At 46.0% G+C, this 16041-nt stretch overlaps 1 protein-coding gene across 27 annotated transcripts in view; it reads left to right on the top strand.

Annotated features, from left to right (window-relative positions):
• The window catches only part of NRXN3 (neurexin 3), a 1568410-nt gene that overhangs the window by 56884 nt on the left and 1495485 nt on the right, over positions 1-16041 (top strand). For all 27 annotated transcript variants that reach the window (XR_006293453.1, XR_006293454.1, XR_006293455.1 and 24 more), the window contains exon 2: positions 9666-11081. Coding sequence is in view for 24 of the 27 variants with exons in the window: in XM_043556739.1 (XP_043412674.1) it covers positions 10373-11081 (709 nt within the window). In the remaining 3 variants the exon portion in view is untranslated. The remainder of the gene's footprint in view (positions 1-9665; positions 11082-16041) is intronic.

A 16041-nucleotide genomic window follows, 5' to 3' on the forward strand; every position in this document is an offset into this window, starting at 1 on the left:
CAGGGACACTGGTTAGGAGGCTAGTTAGTACATAGTCCAGGAGACAGACAAACACTGGCATAGCTTAATTGGCCAGTGTAGCCAAAGCTCCTCCCTATGAGGTCTTGTGTCACTGGGCCAAGCCTGGAATTCTCTGCTAAAGAGTCAGGGAACCCTGGAGAGCATGAGAGGTAGAGAAGGGGATATGGTGGATTAGGTGGAGCTGTAGCAGGGACTCTTAGACCTAATTCTGCCCTTTATGAATGGCATGACTTCGGGAAAATTATTTAATCTCTTGAGGATCTCAGTTTACTCATCTATAAAACAGGGATAATAATAGGTACACTTCTTATGGTTTCTGTAGGAAGTCAGGTATAACATACTTGGAGTATGCCTTGCACAGTGTGTGATATGAGTACCACTGCTGTTAGATACGTGTATTGCCACAACTGTAAAACAGCCTTTCCAATGGTTTCCCAAATCATGGGTGGACCAAATGGCCACTGGCCTTGGTCCCGAACATGACTTCCTGGAGATGGTGTTCTCTGGCATAGCCCTGTCCCTGCTTCCCGAACTCGTGTTCCCCATTCCCCACTGTCAACCATTGCATTACACTGAAAGAAGCATGCTCTGCACCTCACACCTCCGAGGTGAACCCCACAGATGCATCTGTGCCCCATGTTCACCCCATGGTGAAGCTGGGGGCTGTCTGGTTTGGGTGTGAACAGCTCTAGTCTGTCCGGAGCCTCTGCACATCCCCCTGCCAGCTCTGGCACTACTTGCTTTGTTAATGGAGAATTTGTCAAGTAATGGGAATAATTAGCACAGTGGGGGCCTTACTGTGCCCTGGAAAGAGAACAGAGAGAGTCATCCCAGCAGCCCCAGACATGATTGCTGGGCAGGCTTATTTTCTCTTGTCTGCGTCTCTCTCCCCATCTCTTGCATGTGTTTGATTTTTTCTCCTTTGTATAGAGAGAGTTGGCTAGGAGAAAAGACCTGTAAATTGCACCCTTGCTGGGCTGGTGCTGCGAAGCTGGATAAGATTGTCTTCTTGGACTGAATAATTTCCCTCTTCCCCTACCTCCTTTAGGGGGACAGATCGGCTAAATATCTAGTTGATTTCCCCCCTCCCTTTCTCCTCCTCCCTACCTCCCCACCTCCACCCCTCCCCTCCCTCTTTCTCCCTGTCCCCTCATGTAAAGAACTCACTGACTCTCAATTGAATCCTTTTTAATGGTCCCAAGAGGCGAGGATCTTGAAGGGTGATTATCTCCATTATAAATTATTAACTCCCCCTGCAGCCAGATGGTTTCCCAACCCGTGGCTTGGAGCTCTGGGCTGGGAGAGAAGAGGACGGGAGAAGGAAGGAGTCTGAATCATGAATGACCACGGCTTATTGGGTTCCTGGCTGAACCTGAGGTGCTGGGGAAACTGTTGGCACCTTGCAAGGCCTGAATCCTGCAGTCTGTGGGCAAGTGTTTGTTGTGTTTTGCCCACTAGACAACTCAGGGCTCCCTTGGGGATGGAGTAGAAGTGGTAGACAGGGGAGAAACTAAATCCATGGATTATGTTTGATATGAAACTTAGAGGCTTGTCAAGATGTGGTAAGAAGGCATGATTATTATCTTACAGCATGTAGTCCTTTACCTCCTTTGATATTCACAACATCCTGGAAGTGTATTCACTGTTCTCTCCAGTTTACAAGAGATAATAGTTTTCCATAGGTCACTTGGCCAAAAGTTAGTATAAAGACAGGCTTGTTCTGACCCCCACTCTCCCCTGCCAAGTGGTTTTTCCCCTGCACCAGACTTCTCCTTCCCAGTTGCCTGTGCTCTACTCATCCTTGAAGTTTCCATGTAAGTTCCACTTCTCTGAGAAGTCTTCACTGACTTCACTAGGCCAGTCACCTCATGTTCCTCTGGACTCTGTTGCACTACATGCATAGACCTATTTACTACTGGACATACAATTCCAAAGACTGTCCAGCCTCTTCTGTAATATCTCCAATGACAGGAATGACAGGAACGCCCACTTCATCTTGAGATGGTCTGTGTGTAAGATAAGGACTCAAATACTCTTCCTCAGATTTATTATCTTTAAGGGCTGTAGAGAACCCATGAGATCTCTCTTCCAATTTAATAACACTTCAGGCCCCTGAAGGTACTGCTTATGCTACTGCCGAGTTGTCTCTGTAAGCCCCAATACCTCCAAAGGTTTCTCATGTAAAGAGACTCAGGTATGACTCTTAACATTGTCTCTGTAATTGGGATGAATTTTAAAAGATGTCCATCTTCCCATCTTACTGTCCCTGAGCAGGCCAGGTGAGAGGTGCCAACATCACCCATGCTGCCAGGATGAAGTATGAATATCAAGGGCAACAGTAACAGCAGCAGCAGTGATGGTGAACATTTACTTGGTACCTATGCTTAGCATGGTTCTAAGGGCTTTACCTTGTAGTAGATGCCTTACTATGGCAGCTCGTTATTCAACATTTTATAGATGAGGCAGCTGAGGCGCACAGACTTGCTCAGAGCTACACAAGCAGTAAGTAGTAAGTCTGGGATTTGAACCCAGGAAGTCTGGCTCCAGAGCCCAGGCCTTTGACCTCTGTGAATGGGGTTATTTATCCTAACACTGTGTTCTATTTGCACCCTAGAGATGGACCACTGCTGTATCGAGCCCATACTCGATAGAGCCTTCTTCTCACCTTTGATCTACCTCCTTATATTATTTAGGTTCACGTCTTTCCTTTCTACTAGCACATAAGTGCCTTGAAGAGTTTGAGCTACTTTTTTAGTCTTTCTCAGTATAGCATGGGTGCTCTATGGTTAAAGAAAGTTAATAGAAAGACTTCCTTTCAGTTTACTACCTACCAGCTTACTTACACCTCTCTCAGATAGTGGGGCTCAGAATAAAAATCTAATAATAAAATTGACACAAATGATCATTGTCTTTTTCCTCTAAGTTATATTTTAACTAGTCTAAAATTGCATGTAAACTATCTGTCACAAAACACATGCAGTCTCTCACTTGTGTCATCTTGTCTCTTTGATCCCTCCATCCTAGTCTACTATGTAGTTACAAACTATACCTTCCATCTTTATGGGCTGTTTATTTTGGGGGGATCAAGCCTTATAGTTTTCCATTTACCTCCATCAAAGTTTGTCTTACTAAACACAGGCTGTTTAAGCCTATATGACCTCTTGGGATCCCACAGCATCATCTGGGATGCTCACAGACTGTCAGTGTTGGGTTACCCACAAACATGACGAGTTTCATCCAAGCTCTTGATGAATGTGAGGAATGGGGCAAGGCCTGTCCTCACACTAGATGCTGCTTCCCAGAAGGCTCACCCTCTTTGAATGTTGTTGTTCAACCAGTGACACATCTTCTTGGTTCTATACACCTTACATTCCTCAGATCATGAGAAACTTTTCCAAAACAATGCCTGAAGTCCATGTGTATTATAACTCCTATGTGTCTCTACTATAGGAGATTACTATTCTTGACAGAAAAGGAATTCAAGTTAGTCTGGCAAGACTACTTAGTTTCTATGGAAAATTGAGTTTTTTAAAAAACTATTATAATTAAAGGCTTTACAAAATTCTCTCCCCACCTCTGGTCTCTTTTCAGCACAATAAAGCTCAAACACCCTTCTCTGTATGCCCATTTGACTGACTGGAGTTGAGGTCCTTAGAGGCCTCCCTAATCTCCCTTACCTTTCAGGGAGGCATAAAGACATCTCACAGAGGGTAGGGTAAGCTTGGTGGCCAAGACACCTTTAAGACTAGACTCAGCTCAGCAGATTTCAAGAGAGGAAGAGAAAATAGGAGTGGGAGGTGGTGGTATGCTTGGACATGAATACATTGTGAACAGAGGGAGCTGAGTGAGTTTCAGCATGGGCCAGGAAGAGAGGACAGTGAGCTCCCTGTTGAAAGACCCTGTGGATGTTTGTCCATATTTTCCCAGATAAGGGATTGCCTTTGACTTGAAGTATAACATATGTGTAGAAGATTATATACATTGTGCTCAACCAATGCATTTTCACAAACTGAGCCCAATGTGTAACATCACCCAGGTACATAAATAGAACTCCTTTACTCTTTTGCCTTCTTCTAGTCAGCAACTCCCCCAAGGGTAACTGCTATTCTGACATTTAATATCATAGAGTAATTTTGCTTCTTTTTGTACCTCATATGAATGGGACATACTCAGTGTGTGCCCTTCCATGAGATTCTTCCATATGCTCTCTGGAGATGAAGACCTGTCATTCTCACTGCTCTACAGCATTTTGCGTGAATAGACTACGATTTATTTGTCCATTCTACCGCAGATGGACATTTGGCTATTTTCTAGGTTTTGGCTATTGTGAATAGCATTGTTATAAACATCTCATGCATGTCTTTGGTTGGACATATGTAAGCATCTCTGTTGGTATATACCTAGAAAGGGAATTATGGAGTCATGGGGTAAAAACATTCAGCCCTAGTAGCTACTGCCATATCATTTTCTTGAAGTAGTTGTACCTCTATCCTTGTTAAAATTTAATAAAATTGAAAAGTACCCTATGAGATAGGTATTATAATTCCCATTTTTTTGGATGAACAAACGGAGGCTCAGAGAGATGCCACAGGCTGAATAGAAATAATAATAGGTCTGGGTTTAAATGCAGCCCTCTGTGATGTCAAAGCCGTTGCTGTGCATCATTACCCTGAACTACTTTCACATCTTGGAGAGAATTCATGCCTTTACCTTCTTCACTGCCTGCTGTAGAGTCTTCACTGTTGCATTAAGGTAGGGAGGACAGCATGTGAAGCTGCCCTAATCATATAGTGTCAGGAGGGGCATAGTTTAGTCAACTTAGTGAATCTCTGAGGCTATTGTATATGACCAAGCCTGCCTTCCCCTCCAAAGCACCGAGGGATAGAGCATGCCCACATCCTATGCTTTTACCCAGCAACATGGATGAGTGGGGGTGTAGAGCACTGGTGGTGGGGGGGTGAGCCATCTGACACGTGTCTCTGGTCACAGGGAGTCCTGAGAGGTATGGGTGGCCATATGAAATGAAATCTTCTGTCAATGTGTCAATTACAGTGTTTTTGGAGGTCTAGTAGCCTAATTAAAACTTGCTTAAATGAAAAAAAAAGTTGTGGTTCATACAGTGGAAGTCCCAGGATCTATTGGACACTCGGCTTCAGGCCTGTCTGCATCTAGGTGCTAAAACCTCACTAGAAATCTGTCTTTAGCCACCTCTTGGCTCTGTTTTTTCCTTGTTGCCTTTATACTTAGACAAGATCATCTTGGTATCTATCATCAACTCTGGGCTTCATTCTAACAGTTTGACAGCATGGTGAGAAGAGAGGACCTTTCTGTCAATAATTCCAGAAAAAGGCCCAGGGTTAACTCTGATTTGACTCTATTTGGTGGACAAGTTGGTCCCTAAACTAATGGCTGTGACACGAGATTGGAATGTTCTAATTAGGATCTGGGATTGAGACAAACCACACCTGAATGACCAGGACTGAGATTGGTAGTGAAAGTCATCTTAGCTTCAGAGTGGAGTGGGGATGTGGTGAAAGTGGGGTGAATAAAACCAACAGAGAGCTATTGTATGGATTTTCTGGTTCTGGTGAAGGGAATAAGAGGGAAATCAATGAGCATTTCTAGTGGAAATATGGCAAGCAAGTCTGAGGACTGTGGCGTGCCAGCAAGGGCTGGGCACGAGGACAGTCACCATCATGCCTTCACATACCCATCCTGGCTCTAGACACAGGCCCCATTTTCTCCTGCGTCTGTCTCAAGAAGTGGAGGAAATGGAGGGAAGGGGTGGAAGAGCAAATGGCAGCCAGCTCTTCCAAGCCAGGCCTCATGCAAATAGCCCACAAGTCGCAGTTGTGAGAGCCACACCCCGCCCCCAACCCAAGCAGTTGGATTGTGAGACATTTGCAAAGATGTTAACCCCACGTAAAAAGTGTGCCATTTGATAATTATGTAAATTAGCTGGCAATTAGATAATGTCACTCACTTTCCCTCTCCTGCTAGATTCCCACATAACAGAAAAGCGTTTGTGCTTCTACGCCAGCCCAGACCCTCTGTGCAGGCTCTAGGGCAAACCACTCGTACCGACAGCTGCCTGGGCCATCCTGTGGCTCAAGAGAGAGTGGAAGTAGGCTGACTGGGTGGAGAGGGCTCTCTGCTCTCATTTTCCCACTTCTTGAGCCTTGTGTATCCCTGCTAGAAGGCTAGAGAAGGCTGAAAAATAAACACCTGCGGCAACTGACTTGAGGCCTGTGCTACTTAATGTAAGGTCATCTTTAGCTTTTGGCCATATTGGCAATTTCCCAGAGGCCATGGGAATGTCCACAATCCAAGAAAGCAATGGAAAATCTTTAGGAGAGAATGTGGGCAGATTATAGGGTGTCAAGTCTAGATGAACCCAATTCTGATGTTACCAGTCCGGAAATCAGATTCTTCCTGGCACCTGTGGGAAAGAAAACTTGGTTTTCCTCAGATAGCCTTTTTGATCCCCTTTGATGCAGGGAGGGGAACATGGGTATCTCCAATGCTGGTCTGGGCTGGAGGGAAGGACTATGAATCTGACATGAAAGACTCAACAGGCCGGATGGAGTTGCCACCCCAAAGCAGGCTGGGAAAATTCCCATGATCTTCCTTATAGGGGAGTGTTCTGGAATGCTTAGTTCTTAATTCATGGGTTTCTTCAGATAACTAGGCATATGCTACTTTGCCTTTTGGGATCATCTGAGGTTGGCATCCAGAGAAGTGTGGGAGGTCAGGACTGCTGTCACTGTGTAAAGTGAGGTAGTATGGAGGCCACTGCATAGAATAGAAGTCAGATGATGCATGGGGATGCTCTTCAGCTTCTGTTTTTACTTTCCGTTCTCTCTACATATGTTTCTTGAGCTCCTGCTCTATGCCAAGGCCCTGTGGCAGGCACCATGGTGAAGCAGACCCTGTCCACAGGGAGTTCTCCATCAAGTTTTCAGAGCCTGAGCTCTTCGTTGCTGTGCTTTGTATCTCTGAAGCACACTTGAACCCTCTAGGTTTTGATTGCTTTAAGAACAAGACTGTTTTTTTTTTTTTTTATTCTGCTTTGATAGAGCAGTGTCTGGAATGAATCAGAGCTCAATAAACAGATTGAATTGAGCAAGGCATTTAATTTATACAGACAAATACGTGACTTACAGAGGTTCAGAGGTGACTTAATAGATAGTATAGATCAGTCTGGAAGTTTCTGGGACTGTCTGTTTCAAGGGTTTCCCATGTCCTTGCTCATCCATAACACAGAGACCTCTTTCAACATGTCCTTTCCTCCCACAGGTCCTGCATTGGCTTTGGCCATCTGAGCCTAGGCCTTCCCTGTCAGCCAGTGTACTCCCTGGTTTAAACTGGCAGGACAGGGAGAGGAGAGGGAAGTTTCCCCCACCTCCCCAAGAGGTGAAGCAACCAGGGTGGTGTCACTGAGAAAATTATCCCAAGCCTCTTGGGCTTACACACACTGAGCTCCTTTATGGCCACATGATTTTTATATTCTTGGCTCATCAGTAATTCCAGGATTGGAATACCTCCCATAAGAGGCTTATTCTTTCTGCTCACACCTGCCTTGCTCCCCCTTTTCTTGCCCCTCCCACTAACCTAAATCAAATGCATGATATGGGGAGGGGAAAGAGGAGCAGCTGTCTTCTGAGCACATTTCCTGAAAGGGGCCCCTTTCAACAAGTTGATTTAAGGAAATATGTGAACGTGGCAGTTGTTGAAACCGGAAGGAGTCCTCTTTTCAGAACCAGGGTTTCCTCTCTCCCTGAGATGTTGCCTTTTGCCTTGGTTGGCATACTTCACCTCACACAATGGTCACATTCATCGAGAGTGGGTCATGTCTCATCACTTAGCCTCCTGATAATCCACCTCTGGCTTCATGTCTTCTATTCACTCCATCCTAAAAGCATCGGCCTACTCGTTGTTCTTCACACATACCAGTTTGCTCTAGTCGCAAGGCCTTTGTTACTATTACTTCTGGGACATTCTTCCCATGGCTAATTCCCTCACTGTCTTTCAGGGCATTCTTTAAATCTCACTTTCTCAAAGACTCAGATTTGTGGTCTTTGACTATTTTCATGGTGTAAATACGCCTAGCATAGTTGGTTCCATGCTACTAAAGTGACCTTAACCAGTTCAAAAATTTCTGAAGTTTTAACGGTTGGCTCTGACAAGCCCACATGATTTACACTTCCACGCTGCTGTGTCTGTATTCTAGTTAAGCATCTTTTGTACTTCCGGAGGTAGTACATGCCACACTTCAGGAAGCACTGCTTGGACAAAATCATGTATAGAATAAAGGCTTTCCTTATGTTGGATTCAGTCAACCTCTTGTTGGTTTGATCTGTTTGTTCAGTGGGCATAGATGTTTGTTCCTGGTTAAGGAACATTTTCCTCTTCAAAGCAGGGGTAATAACCAGCTTTGCTAATGGCATCATCATAAAAATCGTGGACAGTAATGGTCTGATAGAGACTGTGGTGAATTACCGAATGTGCCAGTTAATAAGCAGCAATTTGAACAGCTCTTGGAAATTATACTCATTGCTCTTATGTGAACAAAGAAGTCTCCACTTGGCTAGGTGGGCCAGAGTCTGCCTTCAACATCTAGATCACCCACTTGACTGGGTTTTTGTGCACTTCCAATCAGTATAAAACATATGGAATGTGCTCTAGGTCTGTTGTATTCCTCATTTGTTGTTCATTCTGAAGTTTTTGTAGTTTTTTTTAAAAAAGTACTTGTGGTTTTATATACTGCCCCTACTCCACAGACGTACATACACTCACATCAACAACAGTTCTTCCTATCCCTTTGTATCCAAAATAAGAAAGTAAAGAACCTAGTGTTTGATAACCTGCTATCATGCCAAGATCTTCCATACATGATCTCATGGTGTCCTCTCTCCACACTTAGAAGTTATTTTCCTCTGCTTTATTAGTGAGGGAATAGAAGCTCAGATAGGTTAAGAAATTTGCTCAAAGCTCAGCATAAAAGAACCAGGTTTCAGACACAGCCTTTCTTTTTTAAGTCTCAAAACACATTTTTTCCTATAAGAACTTTTCACCAACATTTATTAAGAGATGAGAGTTGTTTTGTTCGTTACTCACTTTCTAATTTATTTTTGCTGATTTTTATAAATATTTCTTTCACAAACTTAAAAGTGGGAATCTGTCTTAGGCCGCCTACACCCAAGCGTTGGATTGTCAAGTTGAAAAAGAAAAATCTAAAAAGAAATCAATGTCATTTCATGCCTCTTAATAGGTAAATAAGTTAAAATTATGTGTGTGTATTCAAGTGTGTAAAATGTTAGTACTTAACTTAAAAATAAATTTTAGCTATGTGACCCTGTGATATGAATATTATAAAAATGTGCTGATATGGCTTTGGGAGTTTTGTACTATTTTTGCATATGGAAAAACTGTGTGCATCATTAGGCACTGAGCTCAGGGTCCTGCAACGGCTCTGGAGGAAACTGGGCCCTCTCTCCTGTTTGAAGCACCAGGCACTGGGGGAATCCTTAGAATAGCCAGACTCATAGTCAGCGCTCCATCAATATTTGTGAATGAGATGCAGTATTTTCCTGACACCGCCCTAATCTTTCTTTCTTTTCTGCCCGCACCCCTTCTCCCTGCAGATCTTTTTCTGGAGTCCTGAGAGGCAGGTTATGGGCAGGACTGCCTCTGGTCTGCACCATGAAGTCTGAACCTGCTCCCGCTCTGCCCTGGGCCCTGCTCTGCCTGAGCACTCAGCTTTGGGCTGCCCTGCTCCCTGCAGCCCCCCGCTGCTAGGAGGTAAAACTTCAGGACTGGTCCTTGGCCTGTTTTTGCCTTTCACCTGGCTCACCTCACTGCTCACGCCTCCTCCATCACGGCACCCCCAGCCCAGCCCTCTCCCCGGCCTCCCCGGCTGGGGTGTTTGGGGGTCCTTTGGGAGGAGTGCAGTGCTGAAGGCTTCCTCCTGCTGTGGACCTTCTTCTCCTTGAATCAAGGCCTCCGGATCCACATGGATAGCTGAGATCTTTTCTTGGAGAAAGACACTTTGCTCCTCACTCTAATCCCACATTTTCCCACTTGACTTTCCTCCTCTTCTGCTCGGTCTTTCCCCCCCTGCTTCTTTATTGGATTTCTTGCTCGTGCACCCATCTGGAGCCGTCTTGTTCACTTTCCTTCTTCCTCACCCTCTGGATATTTGTGTGTGTGCCTCCTTCCTTTTGTGTGCTCTCTGTACCCCCCCCCCCCCCATCTCCTCTTCCTCTCTCCCTTCCCGCTGCCAAGGGGGATTGTTCCCCTCAGGGCTGTTCCTTGCCAGTCTGCTCCTCTGGCCTCAGTCCTGGCAGCCACAATGAGCTTCACTGCGCACTCGGTTTTCTTCACCCTGAAGGTGAGTGTCCTGCTGGGGTCACTGCTGGGGCTCTGCCTGGGCCTCGAGTTCATGGGCCTCCCCAACCAGTGGGCCCGTTACCTCCGCTGGGATGCCAGCACGCGCAGTGACCTGAGCTTCCAGTTCAAGACCAATGTCTCCACGGGGCTGCTCCTTTACCTGGACGATGGCGGCGTCTGTGACTTCCTCTGCCTTTCCCTGGCAGATGGCCGCGTACAGCTCCGCTTCAGCATGGACTGTGCGGAGACCGCTGTGCTGTCCAACAAGCAGGTGAATGACAGCAGCTGGCACTTCCTCATGGTGAGCCGGGACCGCCTGCGCACGGTGCTGGTGCTTGACGGTGAGGGCCAGGCGGGTGAGCTGCAGCCCCAGCGGCCCTACATGGATGTGGTCAGTGACTTGTTCCTTGGCGGAGTCCCCGCGGACATACGACCTTCTGCCCTGACCCTTGATGGAGTACAGGCCATGCCCGGCTTCAGAGGATTAATCCTGGATCTCAAATATGGCAACTCAGAGCCTCGGCTTCTGGGGAGCCAAGGTGTCCAGTTGGATGCTGAGGGACCCTGTGGTGAGCGTCCCTGTGAAAATGGTGGGATCTGCTTTCTCCTGGATGGCCACCCCACCTGTGACTGTTCTACCACTGGCTATGGTGGCAAGCTCTGCTCAGAAGGTAAGACCTTCTTCCCTAGTCCTCTCTTACTAGAGACCCACCCACTGCATTGGGTGAGGCCAAGACCATGGATAGAAACCACCACTATCGTTGAAGGGCATCTTTAGCTACATGTTGGATAATTGGGTCCCTTTGGAAATCCTTCGATTGTTCTCAATGGAAAACCCATCAGATCTTGGCAAGGAGAGAATCCTGGCTACTCAACCATGGGCTTCTTACTCAGATGTTTGGCTGTACTCAAAGGGCTAGATGGAGCAGGCTGAAGGGTGTGTGCCCCAGATCAGCTGCTTCCACTGCAGACAGCAGGGTTAGCACAGAGCAAGAATCTGATAGAAATGGGCAGTGTGGCTATCTCTGTCCCTCTTGATCCCTTGAGAGTTGGACCCTTGGGATGGGTGGGACACTCCTCATCACTTCCTCCTTAGTCCCCAGGAAAAAGAGTGCCCATGCCAAGGGGAATGAGGGTGGATGGATTGCAGGTCCATTCTTGGCCCGCTATCATCCCAGCCCTTCCATTTGCTTCTCATCCCACAGTCTTTGGGGAGGTTCCTGGAGGGTGGAGGAGGCAGCTGGGGATGGGACTACTCACCTCCTCATTCTAGCAGCAGGATTTTTCATATGAGGTTCCTCTTTCCTGTCCTCTTCCTCCTCTCCATGTACTGAGAATGGTCAGGAAGGCACAGAGACTGACAGGAGCCTTGTCTAGCCAAACCCCCAAGGGGGCTGGCAATACTCAGTATAGCCTTGACAAGCCTCTCAAGTTCAACCACAGCTTCCCAGGGAGAGGGAAGGTAAGGCTCATGCCTGAGGACTTAGATTGCCCTCACCTTATTCACCAAATTCTGACTGTATGGGATTAGATCCGAGAGAAGTGGCCCAGACTCTACTTTGACAAGTACCTAAAATCCAGATTCATGGACTCCAGGACTCATTGAAGGCCTGGCTTTGAGCAGGAGGAAGCACTGAAGTGACAAAGAATGTGAGAACTGACCACAGGGGTATGCATGTTGAGAGGCTGGAATGAGGAGGAGGCAAAGAAGTTTGATTTTCTCCTTTTTGAATCAAGCCCTGGATTCTTCTAGAAATGTTTTGCCATCCCATTCTGGTCTCTCCAGGAAGGTGGTGGGATGGTATAGGGCAGAACAGTGGTTCTCAACCTTGGCTTCGCGTATTAGGATCACTTGCAGGGTGGTTTAAAAACTCTCAGGCCACCCTATGGGCTAATTCAATCAGAATTTTGTAGGGGGTGGGATCCAATGTGTATTTTTAAAGCTCCCCAGATGATTCTATTGTGCAGCCGAGATTGAGAACCAACAGGTCAAGAGAGGTCAGGTAGGTGGGGCTAGGTGAGTGTCCCAGCACTGACTTCCAGGATTTTTTCATTTTGGTGAGGCCCCTGCCTTGGGATTTGTAATTAAAAATAGTGTCTGTAGGTGTTCCTCAAGCCATCCCATAATAGCCCAACCCCTAAAGCAGGTTGTAATTCATATGAATTTTAACCACTCCTATTAAAAATGTTTTTTTTTTAAATCAAAGCAAAGTTTATTTCATAGGTGGTGGATGCTGGAGAGTAGGACACTTCGAGGATCTTGTTGGAGACCCCTTTGTAGGTCATGTAGGGGCTATTGTGGGAGCCCTTCCCAGGTCTCTGCTGCTTGTTTCCTCTGCTGGGCTGGGCATCACATCTTCCCTCCTGTGGCTGGGCTGCGGAAGAGGGACATTCAAGACGTGCGTGCCACTTTTTATTGGCTTCTTTTTTTCCCCATGGAGCCCATTGGAAAAGTGGATGGGGAAGAGGACCCGAGGCCACCCCAGCCCACAAAGCCACTTTGGGAATGTGGTTATTGAAGCACTTCTTATAAGCAGGTGCCTTCTGGAGCTGACTCCGTTCCAAAGCTTCTTCACTTTGGAGAAAGTTCTGCCTGAAGACGCTGACGTCTTGTTCGCCCAAAGGGTCTGCTCTGTTCTCAGAACTTGCATTGAAAGCTGGCATTCTTCCTTTCTAGGGACTAGGGTGTTTGCAAGTGTGTTGTTAACTTGCTGATTATCCCTGATTGCATTCTTTGTGTTTAAAAAGAACTCATTTCCTCTGGGCAGGTCTGGATCAGCACTTTTCTGCAGGAAGAATTTCCATACTGTATATGTATATGATTTGTCTTTTCTCTCTCTTTTGGGGTGTGTGTGTGTGTGTGTGTGTGTGTGTGTGTGTGTGTGTGTGTGTTTCAGGTCTCCAGTAGCATTTCTTTAGAGCAGATTGTAGGCAGTCAATTTTTTAATAGCTAAATACAACATGGATATTTTAATAATAGTTCTTTCTGCAGGGTTCAGATCATCTAGTGGCTGTGGATTGATACCTCTATCTGAAGAAGGCAAACACAGAGCACAGCTCATTTATTGTCCTGATACATAAATAGAGTAAATGAACTCTGTCGTAACAGTAACAGTTGGAACAGAGCAGTGCAAAGGTTGAGGTGAGGGTGGGTGTTGGGAGAGGTATCAGAATTGACTGTTGATAACTTGGAGTCTGTTGATCCTGGTAATTGTCATCATGTCTAATCAGTCACAAAAAATACATTACAGGCTTTTAGAAAATACCCGTTCTCTGTACACATAGTTAATTTTTAGCCAGTAAGCAGGAAAAGCTCACCTGTAAAATATTAAGGGGGACAAATTTAAGCAGATGTACCTAAAACAAGATGAATAGTCTAAACAAATGCCTACCCATTTGTCTAAAGATGATGTGGTGAGGTTGGCTGTGAGGATGCATCCACTCCCTACTCTGCCTCCTTTCAGTTGTACATGTCATAGACCGGAAACCAGCATACTTATTCCCAGCTGTTGGTCCTGTGTGCCAGGCATCTATCTGATTGTCCCAATTTGTAGGATAGGCCTTGACATTTGATTGTGTGAGGGCTTGCACCCAGTTTGGAAGATCCATTTTTTACTTCATGCTTTAGCAGTTCAAGAACAGGAAGAGCTGGGAGGTCTCCTGCAGCTTCAGATGGATGTGGTCGGGGCCTGTCAGAGGCACTCTCTGTGGTCCATTAGCTTCTAGCATGCTGGTGGCATTGATGTTTGCTTGGCCTATCTGGCTTTCCATGCCTTGATGGCTCCAGAATATCTCTGTGCTGCACCCTGGGAAGAATGCACAGATGGGCCTATCTCCCCTATGTGCTTTGGGCTCTTCTGATCCCCCATTGGGTGTCTTCTCTAGGAAGAACCTAGAAGATACTGGAAATGGTTGCTGTGGAAAAGTTGGGCCTAGGGGTTGGAGGTCCTGGACTCACTATCTTCTTTCATGTGGTGAAACGTTATTTTCTCTGGCTACAGACTGAACTCCACACATCCTACTTGAGAAAAACTTCATTCCTAGGCTCCTAACTTAATTAATGGTCACATTGAACATTCTGGCACATGGTGGAGAAAAGGTCCCAGATTTTTACTTCCAGGTGTTATGTTTGTAAACAAAATGTTCCGGTGCTCAACTTTGGACTTGTTTGTGTAATCTTGCCTTTTTAGTAAGGGTCTTAGAGGACAGAAGAAATGCAGGTAGTTCAAAATGATTTTAAAATTAAACATATCTATTTTGGAATATAGTCGAGCTATGGCACAGCATATTCACTGGTTTTGATCTAGCCCAGTCTCCTGTTACCAGTATCCTGGAGCTCACCGGGCAATGAAGAGGTATCCTGAGCTCCCCCAAAAGAGCTGTCCCCTCATGGGTCATTGAGAGTTTATTATTACCTTGAAATGAGTTGAAATTGATACTTTATTTTTAAACCATTCTTAGTTATGAATATGCATGTATTGAATTTCTTAACAACCTTATGGTCATGAAGAATTGATTTGCTCCCAAGGTATGTACATTTCAGTAATAGTCTTACTGAGGAGCTCCTTGAGTATGAAGTCAGCCTGTTGCAGGTGGGGTAGGGCCAGGAAAAGATGGAGAAGGCATCACATGTTGATTTATCCTCCCAAGTCTCATTAAATGGGCCTACCTATATCACATACCACTTGTGTGTCCCCACTTTTAGGTTAATTCAGTGAAGAGTCATGAGGTCCTATTCAGTTGGGGGAAAACATGTTCATTGTCTATCTCTTCCTGCTGACTTGGGCAGGTGCCCAAACCAGAAGCTGCAGTCTTGAGTCTTAGCTCTTAACTTCTCAGGTGGTGTGATCCGACAGTGAGGTACAGCGGTGGGTGTTGGTGGAAGGGGCCCGAGCCTTATTACAAGCACACCGTTGAGTGGTACCTACTGGCCTCCCTTTCCCATCCCTCCAGCTGTCTGCAGCTGCAGGTTGGTTGGATTGATGGCTCAACACCACTGTGTGGCCTTGGTATGCCTTCCTGAAAGTGAATTTTAATTACTTTTCTTTTTACTGAGGATTTTGTGACTCTTCCCCCATTTATCCAAGCCAGAACTGGGATGGAATGGTGTACCAAGAGACTGATTTCCCCTGAGCGTTTACCAAGGGCCAAAGGCTTCCAATGCTGAAGTTAAGGTTCTAGTGATTGCCCCAGCTGATCCTCCATTTCTGGGCATTTGTGTAAAAACACAAACATCTCCCTCCCCATCCCCAGTGCACATCCTGCTGGAATTGTAACATGGCAGTGTTGTTCCTAAACCATGTCAACCCTGCATGGCTTGGGGATAGGGATGGGGGTGGGAGCTGCAGGGGAGTGGTGAGCAATCAGTAAAGACTATCTCTTCAGAATCCTTCTCCCCAGTATGGAGACTGTGGCACAGAAGCAAGGGCTTACAACATGCACAAAGGAGAACTGCGGCTTCTGAGACTTGATTCCCACCCAGCATTCAGGCGTTAGGTGGGACCAGCCCAGCCAGCCAGCAGGGGCTGTCGCTAAACGGAGCCTGAATAGGGGTCTGATTGCTCCTTTTTCCTCCTCTCCTTCTGATTACCAAGTGAGATTTCCTGGGTATGCTGTATGCTAAATGGCAGA

This window comes from Prionailurus bengalensis, chromosome B3 (genome assembly GCF_016509475.1).
Source record: "Prionailurus bengalensis isolate Pbe53 chromosome B3, Fcat_Pben_1.1_paternal_pri, whole genome shotgun sequence".
Taxonomy (NCBI): domain Eukaryota; kingdom Metazoa; phylum Chordata; class Mammalia; order Carnivora; family Felidae; genus Prionailurus; species Prionailurus bengalensis.